Genomic DNA, 19,130 nt, shown 5'->3' on the forward strand with positions numbered 1-19,130 from the left:
TATATTATGTACTCATTTATTATTACTCTACCTAACTCTGATGAATTGAAAATGGTGGACCCTGTTGTAAACACGTAAATGCTTTTATATTATCATGGTTCGTCCACAAGACAAGTAACAGTTTTTGTATTGACTTCATGACTTGCGCTTTTCGAAATGTATACGGTGAAATGAAAATGTCAATCAATCAATCATGCACAATGTGTTTATCAATCATTATTTCGAGTCATGTGATTCGAAAACGCTATATGAAACTATTTAATAGGTATATAGGTAGACTCTTGTAGATCTATTTATCTATTCTGAGACATCTTCACTATATATGAGTCAGTATTTTTTGTATTTTCTTTTGTATTGCAGATGATGAAATCAATTCAATTGTATCAGATATTCTATTATAGGAACATCATTGTATGAATGAATAGACTTTCTCCTCCATCATCATCATCATCATTATCATCATCATCGCATGTAACCCCCTGGTCCATGTGCAACAAAGTGCAAAGTTGCATCAGTGTGCAGAGATTAAAATAGGTGCATTTTGCATCCCAAAACGCAGTTTAGGGATGCACTAAAACAACGACCTCTGCATCCACGGGATGCACTACTGTACTGTTTTTTATTCTAGTTTATTTTGCTAGCTTTAGTTATAATAATCATTTCTTATTCTGTTTTCTACATGAATATAACCACATTATAACCATATAAACTGAAATGGGAGTTAAATGCTGCAATTTGTAAAAATGGCAAAATATGACTCCTAACGTCGTTGAAGTGACACTCTTAAAATGTCCCTGGGACTCGTCTCAAAGACCATCCCTGCATCCCGTGACTCATTACATTGAAAACCTATTTACATCACTGAGTGTGTTATCAGGCTTTAGTTTTGGGGATCACAAAGCAAGCACCCTTGAAACCGTTTCTGTTTTTATGTAGATTCGTGTGAGTCAGTGTTCCGCTATTATGGTGTAATCGTCATAGTCCTATTGCTAATAATAATAATAATACATTAACCCATTTTGACCTGAGCTCGATTCTACAAAATGTCTTCTAAAATCATGACAGTTTTCTGAAAAACCTATGTTTCTAATATGTCAGTGGTTCTCAAACTATTTCATGTTAAAGACCCCTAAAATTATATGTTTTTTATCTGAAAATATGTTGTTGTTCCAGGACCCCTGGAACAACAACTGTGTCATTGTGCAGGAGGTTCATACAGAGACTGTGTCATTGTGCAGGAGGTTCATACAGAGACTGTGTCATTGTGCAGGAGGTTCATACAGAGACTGTGTCATTGAGGTTCATACAGAGACTGTGTCATTGAGGTTCATACAGAGACTGTGTCATTGAGGTTCATACAGAGACTGTGTCATTGAGGTTCATACAGAGACTGTGTCATTGAGGTTCATACAGAGACTGTCATTGAGGTTCATACAGAGACTGTGTCATTGTGCAGGAGGTTCATACAGAGACTGTGTCATTGTGCAGGAGGTTCATACAGAGACTGTGTCATTGTGCAGGAGGTTCATACAGAGACTGTCATTGTGCAGGAGGTTCATACAGAGACTGTGTCATTGTGCAGGAGGTTCATACAGAGACTGTGTCATTGTGCAGGAGGTTCATACAGAGACTGTGTCATTGTGCAGGAGGTTCATACAGAGACTGTGTCATTGAGGTTCATACAGAGACTGTGTCATTGAGGTTCATACAGAGACTGTGTCATTGTGCAGGAGGTTCATACAGAGACTGTGTCATTGTGCAGGAGGTTCATACAGAGACTCCCGGACAAAGGGAAGAAGATATCAGAGCTTGCAGAGCGAGTGCGTCTCGCCATCGCCCGCCATGAAGAGCAAGAGAAGAAGCAGGACATGGTGTCCTTCACGGACTTCCAGTCCAAATACCAGCAGGCCTTCTCTTCCCAGCAGCAACGAGGTGCAGCTGTCCACAACCATCACCCCGCTGCAAACTACAACGGAGTCGGTGAGCACAGTGTCGATTTCGTCGACTAATACTATGACGAAAAATGTTCGTCGACTACCATTTTGTTCCACTGAAACCAATCAATGATGACTAAAACTAAGACTAAATATACTTGACAATTTCATCAACAAATAAAAACTACACTAAAATGTTAGGAAGGGACTAGTGGACCAGAGATCCAGTACAGAGAGTATGCGCATGCATAAAGTGAATTGCAGATCGAGTGGCAAAGTGAGTGACAAAGTGAATTTAATGTTGTTTAAAGTCATTTAATGTAATCGGATAGGACTGTTCTGTTTGGATGTATGGACTGTCAAGCACAGGAAGTAGTTTTTTTACCACTCAGTAGGCGTTCCCGCATAACTTCCGGGTATGATGATGATGTCACACGCATACCCTCTATAAGTAAAAGACACAAGTCATTTTACACTTGGTTGCATGCTGAAAATAGCCGTTCTACAAGCTCAAAGTTGTGAGCTTGTAGAACGGCTTTTTTCAGCAAGCGTAAAATCAGCCATTATTTACGACGGCATCAAGGCCCACCAAAATACATTTCAGTCGACTAAATCAACTGTAGATTTAGTCGACTAAAATCTTGTGATATTTAGTCGACTAAAACTAGACTAACGCTAAAACATTCCGGTTGACTAAAATGTGACTAACTGGAAGAGACTATGACTATAAAACTAAAGTTTGCTGTCAAAATCAACACTGCAGGTGAGGAGGAGGAGGAGGAGGCTGCTTGTGATGGACAGATAATGGAGACAGCGCCGGTGACCGCCGGTGGCTCTCTCCCGCTCTCTGACGGGACAGAAGAGAGCGAGCTGGCGGAGGCGTTGGGTCGGGTCAGCCTGTCTCACACCACCACCACCGCCCCGGCCTCCACCGGCCTCAGCAACAGCACTGGTTCTGCTTCTGCTGCCGGAGAGCGCAAAGAAGACACTGCCGACACCGACGCCACCGACGTCATGAACAATTACTTTCTTGGAAAACATCCACAGAAGGCGCACTTCATGGAGGTTCTGGCCAAAAACGAGCGCAATCCCGTCCCCCGGAGACAAAAGTTCAAACCTAACCAGTGAGTCATTTGACATTTTTGTATTTAAAATACTTAGTATTCATTAGAAAAAAGAGCATGTCGTTTAGGTCAGGGGTTCTCAATTATTTTGGGGGGTCCCAAATACATTTTTTTGCAACTGAATGGCTGGAAATTTGAAATTAAGAGTTTACATAGTACACAGTACATACATGAACTTTCCTTAATGATTACCGGTATATCTGTATTTCAGTATTTATTTATTTATTTCAGTATTTATTCATTATGTGTCAATTTGTATTGGGGGTGGGGATGGGGGGCACGGCGGGGGTCACGACACATGGCCAAAGCATTCCTGGAGGTCCCCGGCCAAAAACATTGAGAACCCCTGTTTTAGGTGTTAACAGCTCCTGTGCCCATTATCGCATTTAACACAGCCGACGCGAATCGCGTATCAATACGTTATCAATTAATCAAACGTCGGGTGCGGATCACGTATCAATACGTTTCAATCACTTTTTTATAGCATACTTTCATTCATCTTTTTACCCACCCGGACAATGAAGAACCATCGCCCTATCATTGTTGCTTAGTCCCGCTCACGTGATCAGAAAAAAAAAAAAAAAAAAAAAAACCCCTCCCATCCTGAAAACAGGAGGGCGGGCCGCTTTACGTGTAGAAGCCACTAAGCCAGTCTAAAATGGACGCGCCCATGCGCGCCCATGGAATGATCCAGTCGGTGTATGAAAAGAATCAAATTTCACCTAACCTCGCCTCACCAGGCTTTCCTCCAGCTATTGGCTTTCACACAACACTATACTACTCGATTCCCCCCTCCCCTCCTGTTTCTCCTGCAGGAGGAGCCTTGCGAGATGGGGGCTCTGTCCTGGCTGGCTCTGTCTCTCGGAAAAAAACAACCGATCGGCATTGCATTGCGTCTGCAACACACATGGACAGATGCATGTTTCCTTCTTCATACTGTAGCGACCAAACGATCCCCGAGCCTACAATACTACGAACTAACCACAGTATCGAGGGGCCGCCACGACAAGACAGTGTGCCGTTGGTGGATCACGTATCGCCATGCAGAACCGTCATAATCGGAGATCGCTCGGACGTGTGATTGTAACGCTTTTTTATTCATTATAATTGTAGTGATAAGACCGCAATGAACGCATCGGGGACGTAATCGACCCGGGTGTAATGTATAACGAACTTTTCCGCGTCCTAAACCGTGGTGTTGTGATCCGTTGTCGTTGACATCACAGCCGGGGGAATCTTTTTTTTTCCTCCATCGCCTCCAACCTGCATGCCCAGGCATGTTCTCTTGTTAGTAAATATACTTCACTAGCTTGAAAAACAAAATCAGCTGATGATGACAACGCGTCTCACCGTTATACTATAGTTCTGAACCGAACGGTGGAATGGGACTTTTTATAGCCGTACGGATCAAGACTTTTGCTGCCCAATGTGCCCATGAACCCCCCCCCCCCAATGTTTTGCGATCAAGACAATGAGGCAATCATCATCATCATCTAAGAAAGCAAAGAGTTATGAAGGTTTATAGTCAGACATTGACAGGCAGATATAACAATAAACACAATAAATATGCTATACATCCTATACACCGAATGAAAGCCCTGAATGTGTACTTTTACGAGGAAAAGAGTAAACATTGATCCCATGTACAGTTTGTCATAAATTGGTTACATTGCACATTGCGCCCACCAGATATAACTGTTACTGCAGAGAAGACATGGACCCGAACTCAATATTCACAAAATAAGGCCTATAGCGACATATAAATACTATATACCGTATGAAACAGAAGACTCTCTGCTTTCATAAGAAAAAAACTTCTACTGTAGTAATAATAAAAATCACACCCATGTGAAGTGAGTGGTGCAACTCTGTCCCATATTCTGTTCTCTGCTTATTCAATACAGCTCGCTATATACGGACTGAGGCAGAAAGTCATGTAAACCTTTTATTTACAGTTTGGTCTGTAAACTTCTACTGTAATAATAAAAATCACACCCCTGTGAAGTGAGCGTTGCAACTGTTCTGTACTTATTCACTACAGCTCGCTATATACGGACTGAGACAGAAAGTCATGTAAACCTTTTATTTACAGTTTGGTCTGTAAACTTCTACTGTAATAATACAAATCACACCCCTGTGAAGTGAGCGGTGCAACTGTTCTCTACAGTTGCGCGGTGCAACTGTAGAGAACAGTTGCACCGCTCACTTCACAGGGGTGTGATTTTTATTATTACAGTAGAAGTTTACAGACCAAACTGTAAATAAAAGGTTTACATGAGTTTCTGTCTCAGTCCGTATATAGCGAGCTGTAGTGAATAAGTACAGAACAGTTGCAACGCTCACTTCACAGGGGTGTGATTTTTATTATTACAGTAGAAGTTTACAGACCAAACTGTAAATAAAAGGTTTACATGACTTTCTGCCTCAGTCCGTATATAGCGAGCTGTATTGAATAAGCAGAGAACAGAATATGGGACAGAGTTGCACCACTCACTTCACATGGGTGTGATTTTTATTATTACTACAGTAGAAGTTTTTTTCTTATGAAAGCAGAGAGTCTTCTGTTTCATACGGTATATAGTATTTATATGTCGCTATAGGCCTTATTTTGTGAATATTGAGGAGTTCACGTCCATGTCTTCTCTGAAGTTATCTGGTGGGCACAAGCTGCATTCAATAACCAATTACTGTCTAACTGTACATGGGATCAATGTTTACTCTTTTCCTCGTAAAAGTACACATTCAGGGCTTTCATTCGGTGTATAGGATGTATAGGATATTTATTGGGTTCAATTTTATATCTGCCTGTCAATGTCTCTGACTTTAAACCATCCATAACTCTGCTCGCTGTTCAAGATAACCACTTCCAGGCAAATGCAGGTGTTGCAAAAAGGTCAATATCTCCAGAATGGAACATGGTAAAATCAAAATGTATTTTTTAAATTGAAGTGGACAAGTTCAGCTTTCTTTTGATGTATGCGTGTGATTCTCGCTATAAGAGAACATTTTGCTGTGGGCCCCCGAACAAGGCCTTTGTGCAATGTTAAACGGTAGCAACATCCAAATAGGCCTGTTGAGATCTTGTAGCAATCAAAGTGTTAAGCATGTGAACTACCGGTATCCATATTCTTGGGGGGAAATATTCAGCCCAAAAGCAGTTCGACTAGAAGTTCACAATCTTAGCAACTCAGAATCATGTCATTGTGCACAAAGCTTTCTTGTGAATTCATAAAACCAATATAAATAATATTTGTGTTTTTGAACAGAAATTTGAGCAGAAATTATTATAATAATATAGTCTGGCCAAATGTCTGTAGCTACAAGGAGTTTGGCAGGGTTGGTAACTTGGTACATAAACTAACTCTTAACAACTTAATTCCTTAGTGTCCATATTCTGGGCATGCCGTAATTAATACGTGAATGTTCGGGGAAAAGATATTAGATCTACAAGCTCATAATGCATCGTGTGCAATATGTTGTCGGGGGGGGGGGGGGGGGGGGGGGGGGGGGGGATTTTAGGGGGAGCTGATTTTACTCTGAAAAGCCCCGCCTTCAATTCCTCCCCAAAACCGGGAGGCATAAACTTCCATTCTTACCTCGCGCTGGTCACGCTAAAGTCTCTCTAGAAGCGTTAATATTCCAAACAAGATGCAGAACATTGCCCATCTGGTCAAAACCATGGAGAGTTCCCTATAGATTATGAGATACGAGCCATTCTTTTCGAGCCGCAAACAAGGAAGTGAACGGCAGTGCGCATGCGCGAATCAACAAGGAGTGCGGTGCAGAAGGAGAGGTCAACCAAAAAAATATATACATCAATAAAAAGACGTAAAGACGCCTATACACGTCCAAGGCACCCCATGGTTTTGATATAACCGACGTGTATACACGTCCAAGGCCAACATTGTGTTGAGTATATCGTTGATGTCGGGTGGAAACCTCTTCTGTCCAAAACTGTTGACTTTTAAAGGATTCAAATTCAAAAGCAGCAGATCTACAAGTTCAAAAACGCGTTGCTTTGCGACGCCACGTTTAGTGCTACTTTCGATGCTTTCGCGTGACACTGTCGTATGATCAAGTTCAAGTAGGGTATTCATTTACCAAAAAAAACCCGCAAAAAGTTATAATATGGAGATAAGGGATTTCCTGCCCCGACAGCAACGATATGAGGCTCAAGTGGTTAACCTGTTTAGACCTGAGGACGATTCTACAAATGTATTCTAAATGCTGTTTCTATATCAGTGGTGCTCAACCTTTTTAATGTCAAGGACCCCCAGAATTATCTGTATTTGGCTGCGGACCCCCATCTGAAAATATGTGTTCCAGTTAAAAACGTTCGCTCTGAAAGAATATAATTATATTCAAAGATTTGCGCCACATTTTCACGATTTTTCAAAAATAGCAGACCTCATAGCGCGGCACTCGGAGCCGCGCTATGAGCTTGTAGATCTGATATTTTTCAATAGCTAAAGTATAACATAATGCTTAAAACACCAAAAGGGGTTCCCGCCCAGAATGGGTTAATAACGATGTAATTGGTGTGGGGGGAAACGACCTCATCTCAACCAGTTGAAAACTTTATCATCCGCCATCTTGTAATTTCCAGGTTGGGCCCCCGCGCCGCCGGCTCTCCCTCGGGAGGGTCCTTGTCGCCTGGCGGATCGTCACCTGGAGCCGGCGGTCTGCTGCCGTCGCCGGTCCTCTCGGCACAGGCCAGGAAGGAGCGCGACAGGAAGCACTTGGATGACATCACGGCGGCCAGGCTTCCTCTCCTCCACTACCAGCCCGCTCGGCTCCTGTCCATGGAGGAGTCTGCGGAGCTCCTCAGGGACCAGACCAGGAAACAGCAGGTTTGTTTGTGGAACCCATGGATTTAAAGGCACTGTTTCCCCTAGCCCCTTTCGGGACCCTCGGTTACCATTTCTGAATTTTGGACAGCGGGACCCTAGGGTCCCTCGTAGGTTTTTCCACCCTCCATAGGACGCAGATTTACCCACTGTCTGTTCACGGAGACCTGCTCGGTCGCTTGAGTGTTGGTGAGATGTTTCAAAGATGCATACAACAGCTTTAGGGGACCGCGGAAACGTGTGCGAAACGGCATTAATCGCCGTTGCCGTTAAGTATTTTCAATCTTTTTTTAAAAAGTTTTGCTTTGCTGAAATTCTCATGAATTAAAAACAAATTCCATGATTCCCCCTCCAGTCATCAAAGAAAAATCAAAGAATTTCCATACATTAGAAAACAAAATGTTTAAGAAGTAGTGAAAATAGCCGGATCTACAAGCTTGTAGATCTGCTATTTTCACTAGTTTGGGTCCTGGGGGAGACTTCGGGATTTCTCTTTTGGATCACAGGCTAAAATAACTTTGGGAACTACTGGAACGTACTCGGTCACCACCACTGATTTCACTCATTTGGATTCCATACATACACTGCGACGTCTTTTAGCTTGTTAGGATACATATGCTGCGACGTCTTTTAGCTTGTTAACAGATTAATCGCCCAGGACGAAGTTCTTTGTCCTTTCTATTAGTAACGCCCGACGCTCAGGACGAAGTATTGTCCTAAAGACGAAGTTTATTGATACGAGAACAGATCGCCTGGCTGTATAGCCCAGGCGCGTCTGCTGGGCTCTCCTCGGTGACGCGCAAGACTGAGACGTCATCAAAAAACTCCCTCCTCTGTTTAGCTGATGAAAACGAAAATCTTAAAACGTTCATAAATTGCGATCTAAATCATCCCGTCTTTTTCTGAAAAAAGATCCTGTGTTAGACGGCGCTCCGCGGTCCAGTCGCTAGTCTCGATAGATTTATTCTTGTCTCCCGTTGTTGTCGATCGATTCTAAAGTGCTGTGGCTATTGTTAGCTGCTACACAACATCATGAACTTCCGGCCGGTCCGTCCGGAAAAGGCGTCCGTGTTTATAAATCGACTGGGCGCATGAATGTAATGGATTAAATAGTTCCGGGCAATTAAAGTGTTAAGATGGCCTACTTTTGGGTTATTTGTTATTTTAGATGAACCCATTTAGACCTGAGGACGATTAAAAGAAAGGAAAGTCAGTTTTCTGTCAGTGGTGCTCAAACTATTTCATGTCAAGGACCCCAAATTGTTTTTGTAATTGGCTGCCGACCCCCATCTGAAAATATGTTCTTCCAAGCAAAGATTTGAATAAAAAAATTCGCTCTGAATACATACATATTCAAAGATTTGCTCCACATTTTCACGATAAAAAAAAAAATAGCAGATCTGCTATTTTTCAATATTATTATTATTATTATATACCTTTTTATTGAAAGAATAATCCCCTTGAGATGTCACATCTCATTTTCGAGGGGGTCCTCAACACAAATGAACAGTACATACAATACATACGATACAACAACAATACTTCCATGTATACACACAAAACAAAAACGGAACAAAACAAAAGCTCTCCCAAAGATTGCCACTCCCATCCCACCAATTCAACCCATAAATAGCTAAAGCATAGAATAATGGTTAATAACAGGCCACGTTGCGACGTCTTTTAACTTGTAGATGGCCTACTTTCTGTTACTTGTTATTTTAGATTAAAGATTATAAAGTATTTGAAGTGGACAAACAAATCTTCCAGATCCAATCCTGATCTCAGATAATTTAATTCTGGCATCCGACATTTTGTTTTAAAATACAAAATTATTTTTGTCAGTGCAGGTATGTCCGACTTTTGCGATCAATATGCAATTTCTTCAACTGGTTGGCTGATGTAGTATGGCTACCAAAACATCATCATTTTACATATTGTGATAATTGTTTATGAAACACTAAGGGCTCCTTTTCACCCTGATTCACACATCAAACATTAGTCTGAGTCGGACTTGGCCTATTCTTTATTTTTTAAATCCATGAAAACCAATTAAATCATATATATATATATATATATATATATATATATATATATGCCTTTGACCGGGATCCACTTGGTCCGCTCTTTTTTCACCCTCCAAACCAACTCTCTTTGCCAAAAAGAGCCATTGCTTTGTTATGCATTTTCGCATCCCCCAGAATAGACATGCTAAAGGGTTCATGTGGATGAAAAACGTCCACATGAGAACATCAACGGAGGCACAGAGGGTGGGAGTGAGATTGAATGGATTTCTCTACAAAAGAATGCTACTGTACACAGTACTGTATTGTTTTGTACGTTTCTTGGAGGTTTGGGGGAATACAACGTGCAAAAACACACTCGCGGTACAAAATCAATAGTCCAGGACAGTAACGGTATACTAAAGTGATGATTTCATTTGTTTGTTATTACACATTTTTGTTATTACACATTTTTCATTCGTAGTTACGATTTTAAAAACGCAACAATGGGATGCTAAACAAGCATGTAATTCATGATAAACCGTGGCCAGCTTGAACGGTTTAGACACCGTCCGACGCGTCCGTCCGTCCGTCCGTCTGTCCGTCCGTCCGTCTGTCCGTCCGACCGACCGACAGTGGCTTATACTGGCTTTGTGGTTGCGGTTAAAAGTAAAGACATTGTAGAATTAAAAACAAATCAATTTTAAAGTTAAACCCAGAACACCTAAATCATATTTAAAAAAAACTACAAACTAAATTCACACTGGAAAATGAGTAAATGGCAAGAAAGGGAGAAAAAAACAACACAATTTTAAATCAATTTCAATAATGAAATTGTAATTTTTTATTTCATGTAACCTAACTTTGACAAAGACGCTTTTATCCCTTACATTGGAGGGGACCATACATACGCGATTGGGGTTTACGCTATAGTTTATAGCTTTCAACTTCCAATAAATAAAGCCGTCTTACAGTCCCTAGAGCAACATATTTTGAGATTGGGGTCCGGGGGGGCAATTACATATAATTCCTGGGGGGGTCCTTGACATGAAATAGTTTAAGAACCACTGATATTAGAAACATAGTTTTTTTTTCTTCTGAAAACTGTCATGATTTTAGAAGACATTTTTTCTGTAGAATCAGTTCTTTCTCGGGTCTTAAATGGGTTAAAGTGGCGTGACGGGCGTTTTTTATAATACGCCGCCTCAGCCTCCAGTGTTTACAAACCTTTTCATGTCAGCTTTTTTTTCCCCTCCCTCCCTCCTCCGCTGTGTTGTGTTAATCTCAGGAGTTGCAGGCCAAACAGGCAGCCCAGAAACTGTCTGAGGGGCTGAGGAGCAGCACTATGGGGAGCTTCCACCCTGATGGTGGCCCCACGTCCGCCTACAGAGAAGAGGTTCACCACCACGACGATGATGGAGCCCAACTCTCCTCAGAGGAGGACTAATCCCCCCCCCGAGAGGTGGTGGGTGGGGGAGCGGGGTGGGGGGGGGTGCTGAGCATAACCTTTACGGCCCCGGGGGGACAACAGGCTTTGGGCCCTGCCATGGGGGGAGCCCTATGGAGCGAAGGATTTTCGCTACCCTGAGACACGCATTCTTTTAAAAGGGTATATATATACATATATATGGCATGGGCCATGTGCATTGGGGGGCATTGTAAAGCCATAGGCCGGTGTCTATATCGCCCAGACTCTCCCACTCAACTCGGGGAGGTTGAATGGTGGGTGGTTGAACTGAGCGTATTGAGATGTCATCCAGGCAAACGTTTGCATTAACCACCCCTATATACGTAGTTGACTGCCTGGGGTCCCCCCCAGGGGTCTATACACGGTCCCCTCCTGCCTGGGGTCCCCCCCCAGGGGTCTATACATGGTCCCCTCCTTTTTTTCTCCGCCCTCCCTCCCTCCCTGCTCTCCACATCATATATCTTCGCGGAAAATAGCCGATGTTCAAGCTCACAGCACGCCACGACGAGTTGTGAGCCTCTAGATCGGCTATTTTTGCCCAATGTTGGCCTGTTTTCGTTGAATGTTTTATGACAGCCCCCCCCCAATACGGATGCTATGCGGCTCGTATGGTTAAGTCGTTGACAGTCCTGCAGGAATAGTAAAGTACCCTTTCTCTTACGTTGTGTCCAAAATGTCCGCCATGGATACTCTGGGATGAATGTATAGCTACTGTACCTGCTGTTTGTGTTCATGGGTTTATTGCTACGTTGAATGTGGAATTGCTTTTAATAGAATAATTTCGCTCTCAGTGTTCTACACAGAACACACTCGTGTGTTTATCATCCTAATGTTTCATGGTAAATATTGACCAGCAATAAAAGATCAAACAATTCGTTTTGTTCATTCAAGCATTTGGCTGCACTATTATGGCTTGAAAATAGCATACTAATCATTTTTGTATGCATTGCACAGTGCAGTATACAATCATGGTGCATTAAATTTTTCCAATATTGGTGAGGCAGCGTTCAGGTAACCTGACTCCAGATTGCAGCAGTATAGAGCGTCGCAGTCCCGCCCCCTTTCATGACGACGCCTGGCCCAGGAAATTAATCACAATGCATTTTTCCCATAGACATTTCAAAAAGTATTTATTTAAAGACCTTTTAAGCATCGTACGAAGCCAACTCGAGTCGTGACAAATCATGACAACACACACAATATTTTGGACCAAACAAATAATTACATAGAAGAAAAACAACAAAAAAAGTGTTGTAACCTGCCATTTTTTTCTACTTTCTAATTCTTTGTTTGGCCCGAACAATTTTGTTTGTTATGATTTGTCATGACAAGAGTTGGCTTTGTCCGCGGCGTAAACGTCTTTAAATAAATACTTTCTGAAATGTCTATGAGGAAAATGAACGGAGAATCATTTCCTGGGCCATGATAGGGGGCGGGACTGCGACGCTCTATTGAGTTCACATGTTCCCTCCTCCTACCTCAATCTGGTCTCTCTCAAGCAGAAACGATTAACCCAACTGGATCTGATAACTCCATAATAATTTGGAGTTGTAGTCTTGTTAGGTTGTGTTTACATGTGCACTGTGGCACAGCTTCAATACGTCATCAGCAGTGTTGATTTCGTCGACTATAACTAAGACAACAAATGTGCGTCGACTACCTTTTTCCACTGACAAAAACGAAATGGAAACTAAATAAAAACTAAGCTATGACGACTAAAACTAAGACTAAATATATTGACAATTTCGTCAACAAATAAAAATGTTAAGAAGGGACTAGTGGACTAGAGATCCACTTAAGTCATTTTACAATTAGTTGCATGCTGAAAATAGCCGATCTACAAGCTCGCGCGACACGTTGTGGGCTTGTAGATCAGCTATTTTCAAGTGTAAAAACGATCATTACGATGGCATCAAGGCCCGCCAAAACACAATTTAGTCGACTAAATCACCTGTAGATTTAGTCGACTAAAGTCTTGTGATATTTCGAATAAAACTAGACTAACACTAAAACATTCCAGGTGACTAAAATGTGACTAAAACTATTCAAGAGACTATGACTAAAACTAAAATCTAAATTTGCTGCCAAAAACAACACTGGTCATCAGTCTCGCCTTGATCCCGCCTCTAGCTGCCGCTGATTGGTCCGAAAGCCGCTGGTTCGTTCCGGGGTACATCTACATCGTCTCTGCCCGATAGAGTCCAGATGGAGGCAGGAGGAGGAACTCACTACCGCCACCATCTGGCAGAGTCAGGTTAGCGTTCAAGGTCCTCATGTCCAAAACATGTTAATTAAATAAAATAGCAGATCTACAAGCTCAAAACGAGCCTGTAGATCTGCTACTTTTGTGTGACGGTGTATGATCAACTAGGACGTTAATTTACAGAAAAAACACAAACGTTTGGAAGGCAGAAAGCTGAGTATTTTTGACACGGCTAGTAACCGTCTACAACTATTTCCCAAAAAAAAGAGATGTGATGATGATGATGCTGTTGTGTGTGAACTTGAATAAATTGATTTGATTTCTGATACTATATTCCTGATATGTTGCCAGCTCTTTTATGTTGTATAACCGCTGATTTGTGTTGATGACAGATATGAACACAAAATAACTATAGCATGAAAGTTGTATTTGTAATATAACTGCATATTTGTTGAGGTGTAAGAAGACACATTATTATAATAGAACTCCATATTCCATATCCAGGCATCAAAGCAGACATATCCTCCAGAATGTTTTGCTAACACCCGGTGCTGTGGTTGATACCAGGGCAATAATAACTTGGCTGTCTGTAAGATGTCTGTGTGATGTTATCAATGGGGAAATCTGTGGCAGACTTGATAAGATTAATAGAGGCAGCAGTGAAATATGGGAGCGTGATGGCTGCTAGCTGCTTCCATCTGGATCGCATTTGGGATGGTGTTATTGTTGCTGGGTAATGGCAGGAGATGGGCTGGCATGAGGCGTATATGTGACATTGTAAAAACACCATTTCTCCAGCGTGTGCTGCTAATGTACAGTAGATAAGAGAGATGCCGGGCTGCATTACATTAGAGGTGCTGTAAAGTAATAGTTTTCTTTTGTTTCAAAAGTTAAAGCTCTATATTCTTATGATAATTGTTTAACGGTTAATGCTTTATATTCTTATATGATAATTGCCATAGAGTGTTTGTTCAATAACAGCCCAAACTATAGCAATGAATAAAGAGCTATATATAACATATAAAATCTAAAAGTAAAAATCACACCCGTGTGAAGTGAGGCGCGCTCTTATCATCGTACATCACGACATAAAATGCTCCATTCATTGTCAATGGGAATTTAATGTTTGTGTAAGACAAACAATGCCGACTTGCTTGTCCACATTTGTGTAAGACGAAAATGCTACACTTAATAGCTGAATATAGGGAGAGGCTAGCGCCCCTCAAAAATAAATCACAGAATGTTTGCCTATTGACATTACAATGTCACATTTGATTTGTTTACTTCACCTATTTAAATCACATTCACCACACTGTGCACAGTAAAATCCTTTAGTGTTCATTTCAATCAGTACAACATGGAACCAAGTGGACCTGTAGGTATCACAGAATGTTTGCCTATATTGACATCCCCCAGAATAGGGACGCTGGTCTTTGTTTAGCCTTTTTTTTTAACAAGTAACAACCATTCGCATCTCTTTCTATTTTAACAAGTAACAACCATTCGCATCACTTTCTATTCCACTCTTCTGAGATACGACTTTCCCCGCAGAGTGCTCAGCTCATGATTGAGGAATTTTAATGAGAATGCAAGGACGTGATTGAATGAGGTTTCAGCGACTCACTGGTATAGATGCTCCTTGATAACCTTTGATAATTGCTGCCATGATGGCATTGCTGGGAGATACTACTCGCCATGAGGAGGGAAAAAAAGAAACACCATCTGGCTGCTGTGTGTTTAGACATCGAGGCTGATGAACTCCAGAAAGGCCCAAGCTTTGACTTCCAATAATAAATATATGAGCTCTGCTCTAGTAGAGGATCTTCCTTGTACTGCATGGGAATAATTAGGGTCTTATACCTTCCCAACATAAATTCAAAGACTGTTACCAATTAAGGGGCACTTTTTTTTCCCTTCTCCCCCTGTAGCTTTTTTACTCCATAGTATCTGACCCACGCTATCTGTCGTTGATATGGCTGACGTAGAACCCAAGCCATGCATTCTGCAGGCCCACACTGCCCTTTGTGTGTTGTTCGCCGAGAGGAGGAGGAGGAGGAGGAGGAGGAGGTTGTTTATACTTGAACTTGGTGGATCCCACACCCCTCTCTCACTCATCACTGATTAACAAGCGTCCTCGTGAAGCTATAGTCTGCAAGCGATTTGCGCCAACTCGAAAAGTCCGAAATCACACATCTCGGGGGAGCGGCAACAGTAATTTGGTCTTTGGGAGGAGAAAATGGTATGCTGTTGTTTTTTTTTAAACTTAAAAAAAACGGCCTTCTTCAAAGGCAAGTCAGCGCAGCCTTACATTAAATATATGATGTATAGACTGGCATTAAGCAACAATTTAGTCTCTCGGGCAGAGGGAGTGCGTTATGTCTGCCAGGTTGCAGAGGCTGAGGTCATATTTTTTCCCAGCCTCTCTTCCATCTGATGTTTTGGGTCTTATTTTTTTTCAAGGCACACGAGGATATGAAATAATGCCGTATAGTCAGCAGCTTTCTGAAGATAAGGTTACCGTTTATCTCCTCTCGTCCCAATTAGAACCAGCTCTCTTCATACTAGGCCTGGAATTGAATTATGAGTTCCAGGTTTTTTTGTTCCCCCCCCTCCTTATTGTGTGTGTGTGTGTGTGTGCCCTCTTTATAAATTGTACACATCAAATATATATATATTTTTTTCATTTCACAAAGCAGAGCCGTCAACTATGGGCACTCACTCACCAGGGGGTTCTGTTTTGGTAACAAATCTTGAGGCGTGGAAGATTTGGAATAGGTTTTAACAAGAGTCACTGTGTACTGGCCGAGCTTTCATATGTTAATACATATCCTATATGTTCAAGCCATGGCGGGAGCGCGCACACACACATTTGAAACTATTAAAATGATCTCAAGCATGACAAGTTGAGGTTGCCAATGTTTCATATGCAAATGCCATTATTATTGTCTGAATGTGAAACAAACGGCTTGTGTGACTCCGCGGCTCGCCATAGAATACTGCTTATTTTTCGGACATTTCTGACTGTGAGAAACTTGTCGTCGAGAGCTTGAGACTCTAATAAAAAGGTAACGTAGCTCTGTTTATGTTACAGCCGAGGAAGCAATGACGTTGCGTGGCTGCAGCTGTGTGTGAACATGTAGTGCAGTCTGCAGTATGCAGCCTACACACTTTATTAATTTAGAAAAGAAGTACATCTCACATGAGTATAAATACAATCAACCATGACAATGACCAAATTGCATTTCTTTGGTTAGATGTGTGTCCTGGACAGCACAATTAAGGTCCCACAGACAGAATGACCCTTTGGTTGTTCCCATATGGCTCTCTGATATTAGAGTTATGTATACACAAGCTGCACTCTGTTAAAAACCCATTCTGGACGGGAACCCCATTTTGGTGTTTTAAGCATTATGTTATACTTTAGCTATTGAAAAATAGCACAAATGTGGCGCAAATCAGAGTGAACTTTTTTTTTTAACTCAAATCTTTGCTTCTGGGAGGTCCCGGAAACAGCATATTTTCAGAGGGTGGTCGGGTGCCAATTACATATTTTTTGGGGGGGTCCTTGACATGAAAATGATTGAGAAACATGAGGTTTTTCAGAAAACTGTCAGGATTTAGAAGACATTTGTAGAATCGTCCTCGGGTCTAACTGTAGCCTATAGGGCAGAATGACAACGGACCTCTTGACATTTACATACTATGCCATATGAGATGACAATATCAATAGCTTTTTTAGAATTTACTTAAAATAAAATAAGAGAGGTTTCAAAACAGGCAGACGGAATGGAATTGAAGAATCTCGACATCACAGAGAAAGTTAAATTACCACTTGTATATCTATTATGCACATACTATGTATTTTCTGTAATTATCCACATAAGTAGACCAAGTATAATGTTGGTCTATGTTGGTCTACTGTATAAATGTACATTGTAAATGTCTTGTGTTCAAACCCATGCTTGTGTTTGTAGGCTTTCCTATGCCGTCAAATATGACATTACATGTATATCGATGATATAAAAGTATATCCTTGTGCTTGTTTATAGGGAGCATGTATGAGTTTGCCAGGTTTGGACTCCTTCCACCTCTGATGTCACAGCCTTGAATATAGTATGGGAAATGTGGGGGCGGATTTAGCTGGTCAAGTCTGATTTACAAAAATGTATATAACATATTTATGACTTACAGTATGAGCATTCCAAGTTACGTACAACAAAGGCCTTTTTTGTTTTGTTTTTTTCTTTCTTTTCTTTTTATTTGAAAAAAAAACTGATATAACCCATTTAGACCTGAGGAGGATTCTACAAATGTCTTCTAAATCCTGACAGTTTTCAGAAAAACCCTATGTTTCTATGTCAGTTGTTCTCAAACATCTGAAAATATGTTGTTCCAGGGACCCCCCAGAACCAAGGATTTGAGTTAAAAACGTTTGCTCTGAAAGAATATATATTCAAAGATTTGCGCCACATTTTCACGATTTTAAAAAAATAGCTGTTCTACAAGCTCGTAGCGTACCAAAAGTAAAAGTACTTGTTGTGCAGAATGCTCCATTCCACAAGTTCAAAATACTAAAAACAACAATAATTTGAAAATAGCCGATCATGTAGAAGTAACTAGTAACTAATGTTTTCATATGATTAATTACAGTGGAGTAAAAGTAAATACTGAAGAAAGTAAAAGAGAAATACCTCACTTGTACATGTCAGTACATGAGTACATTAGTTGCTTTACACCACTAAAAAATACCCTAAAGATTCATTGTAAATGAACTACTACTACTGAAAACAAGCCTTCTAAAAAATGTTGATAATATTTCATCTGATAGATGCTCAGTTTGAGTGGGTGGATGGGTTGGTTTCTTTTGACTGCAGTCAGGTGAACTGGGTGTCATGTTTAGAAGCATCCTATTTGCTCAGCGGTGGGACTGAATGATTGGGAGGCCCCTGGGCAAAGGGCCAACGTTGAGGCCCCACATCTCTGGCACTCCACACCCACAATTAATACCCTGAAAGTTACCAAACAAAACAACAGGTTCCCAACCTCTCTTAAAGCGCATAATGAACAGAACCAAAAGACTCGCCAAAATGTCTTCAATGTCTTTTTTTCTCCCCCGCCCCTCTGTTTATCAGTAACATATTTTCAGACTAAAGTCAAATGGCGATCAGTGTGTGCGTGTGCGTGCGTGTCTGTGTGTGCGTGTGTGCGTGCGTGCATGCGTGCGCGCGGGTCCGCGGTTTTGTGTGTGCGCGCGTCCGCGGTTGTGTGTGTGTGTGTGTGTGAACCTGAAGCTCATCTTTGATTCTTGCGAGAGAGTCTTTGGAATGGACAGGATGAAAAGTATTAGACGGGTAAAAACAAACAAACAAAAAAAAAAAAACGATTCCACATGATTATTAAGATTTACGTTAAACTGACTGGAATTTGATATTAGCATAGATGAAGCAGTTTTTCAGCAGTGCCAGTGATTTGTTTGGCTGATCGCATGATAGCTATAAAACCCCGGGGCAGACCAAGGCGCAGTTGGAGAAAACACATCGACTCACTGGCCTTG

At 41.4% G+C, this 19,130-nt stretch overlaps 1 protein-coding gene across 1 annotated transcript in view; it reads left to right on the forward strand.

Annotated features, from left to right (window-relative positions):
* Positions 1 to 13,909, forward strand: part of LOC306919718 (uncharacterized protein) — a 59,438-nt gene extending 45,529 nt beyond the window's left edge. The window contains exons 17-20 of the mRNA XM_079496272.1: positions 1,763 to 1,989; positions 2,698 to 3,058; positions 7,665 to 7,908; positions 11,194 to 13,909. Of these exons, the coding sequence (XP_079352398.1) occupies positions 1,763 to 1,989; positions 2,698 to 3,058; positions 7,665 to 7,908; positions 11,194 to 11,352 (991 nt within the window). The 3' untranslated portion in view covers positions 11,353 to 13,909. The remainder of the gene's footprint in view (positions 1 to 1,762; positions 1,990 to 2,697; positions 3,059 to 7,664; positions 7,909 to 11,193) is intronic.
* The last annotated feature ends 5,221 nt before the right edge of the window (positions 13,910 to 19,130 follow it).

The sequence above is a fragment of the Electrona antarctica genome (genome assembly GCF_951216825.1).
Source record: "Electrona antarctica genome assembly, chromosome: 3".
Classification (NCBI taxonomy): domain Eukaryota; kingdom Metazoa; phylum Chordata; class Actinopteri; order Myctophiformes; family Myctophidae; genus Electrona; species Electrona antarctica.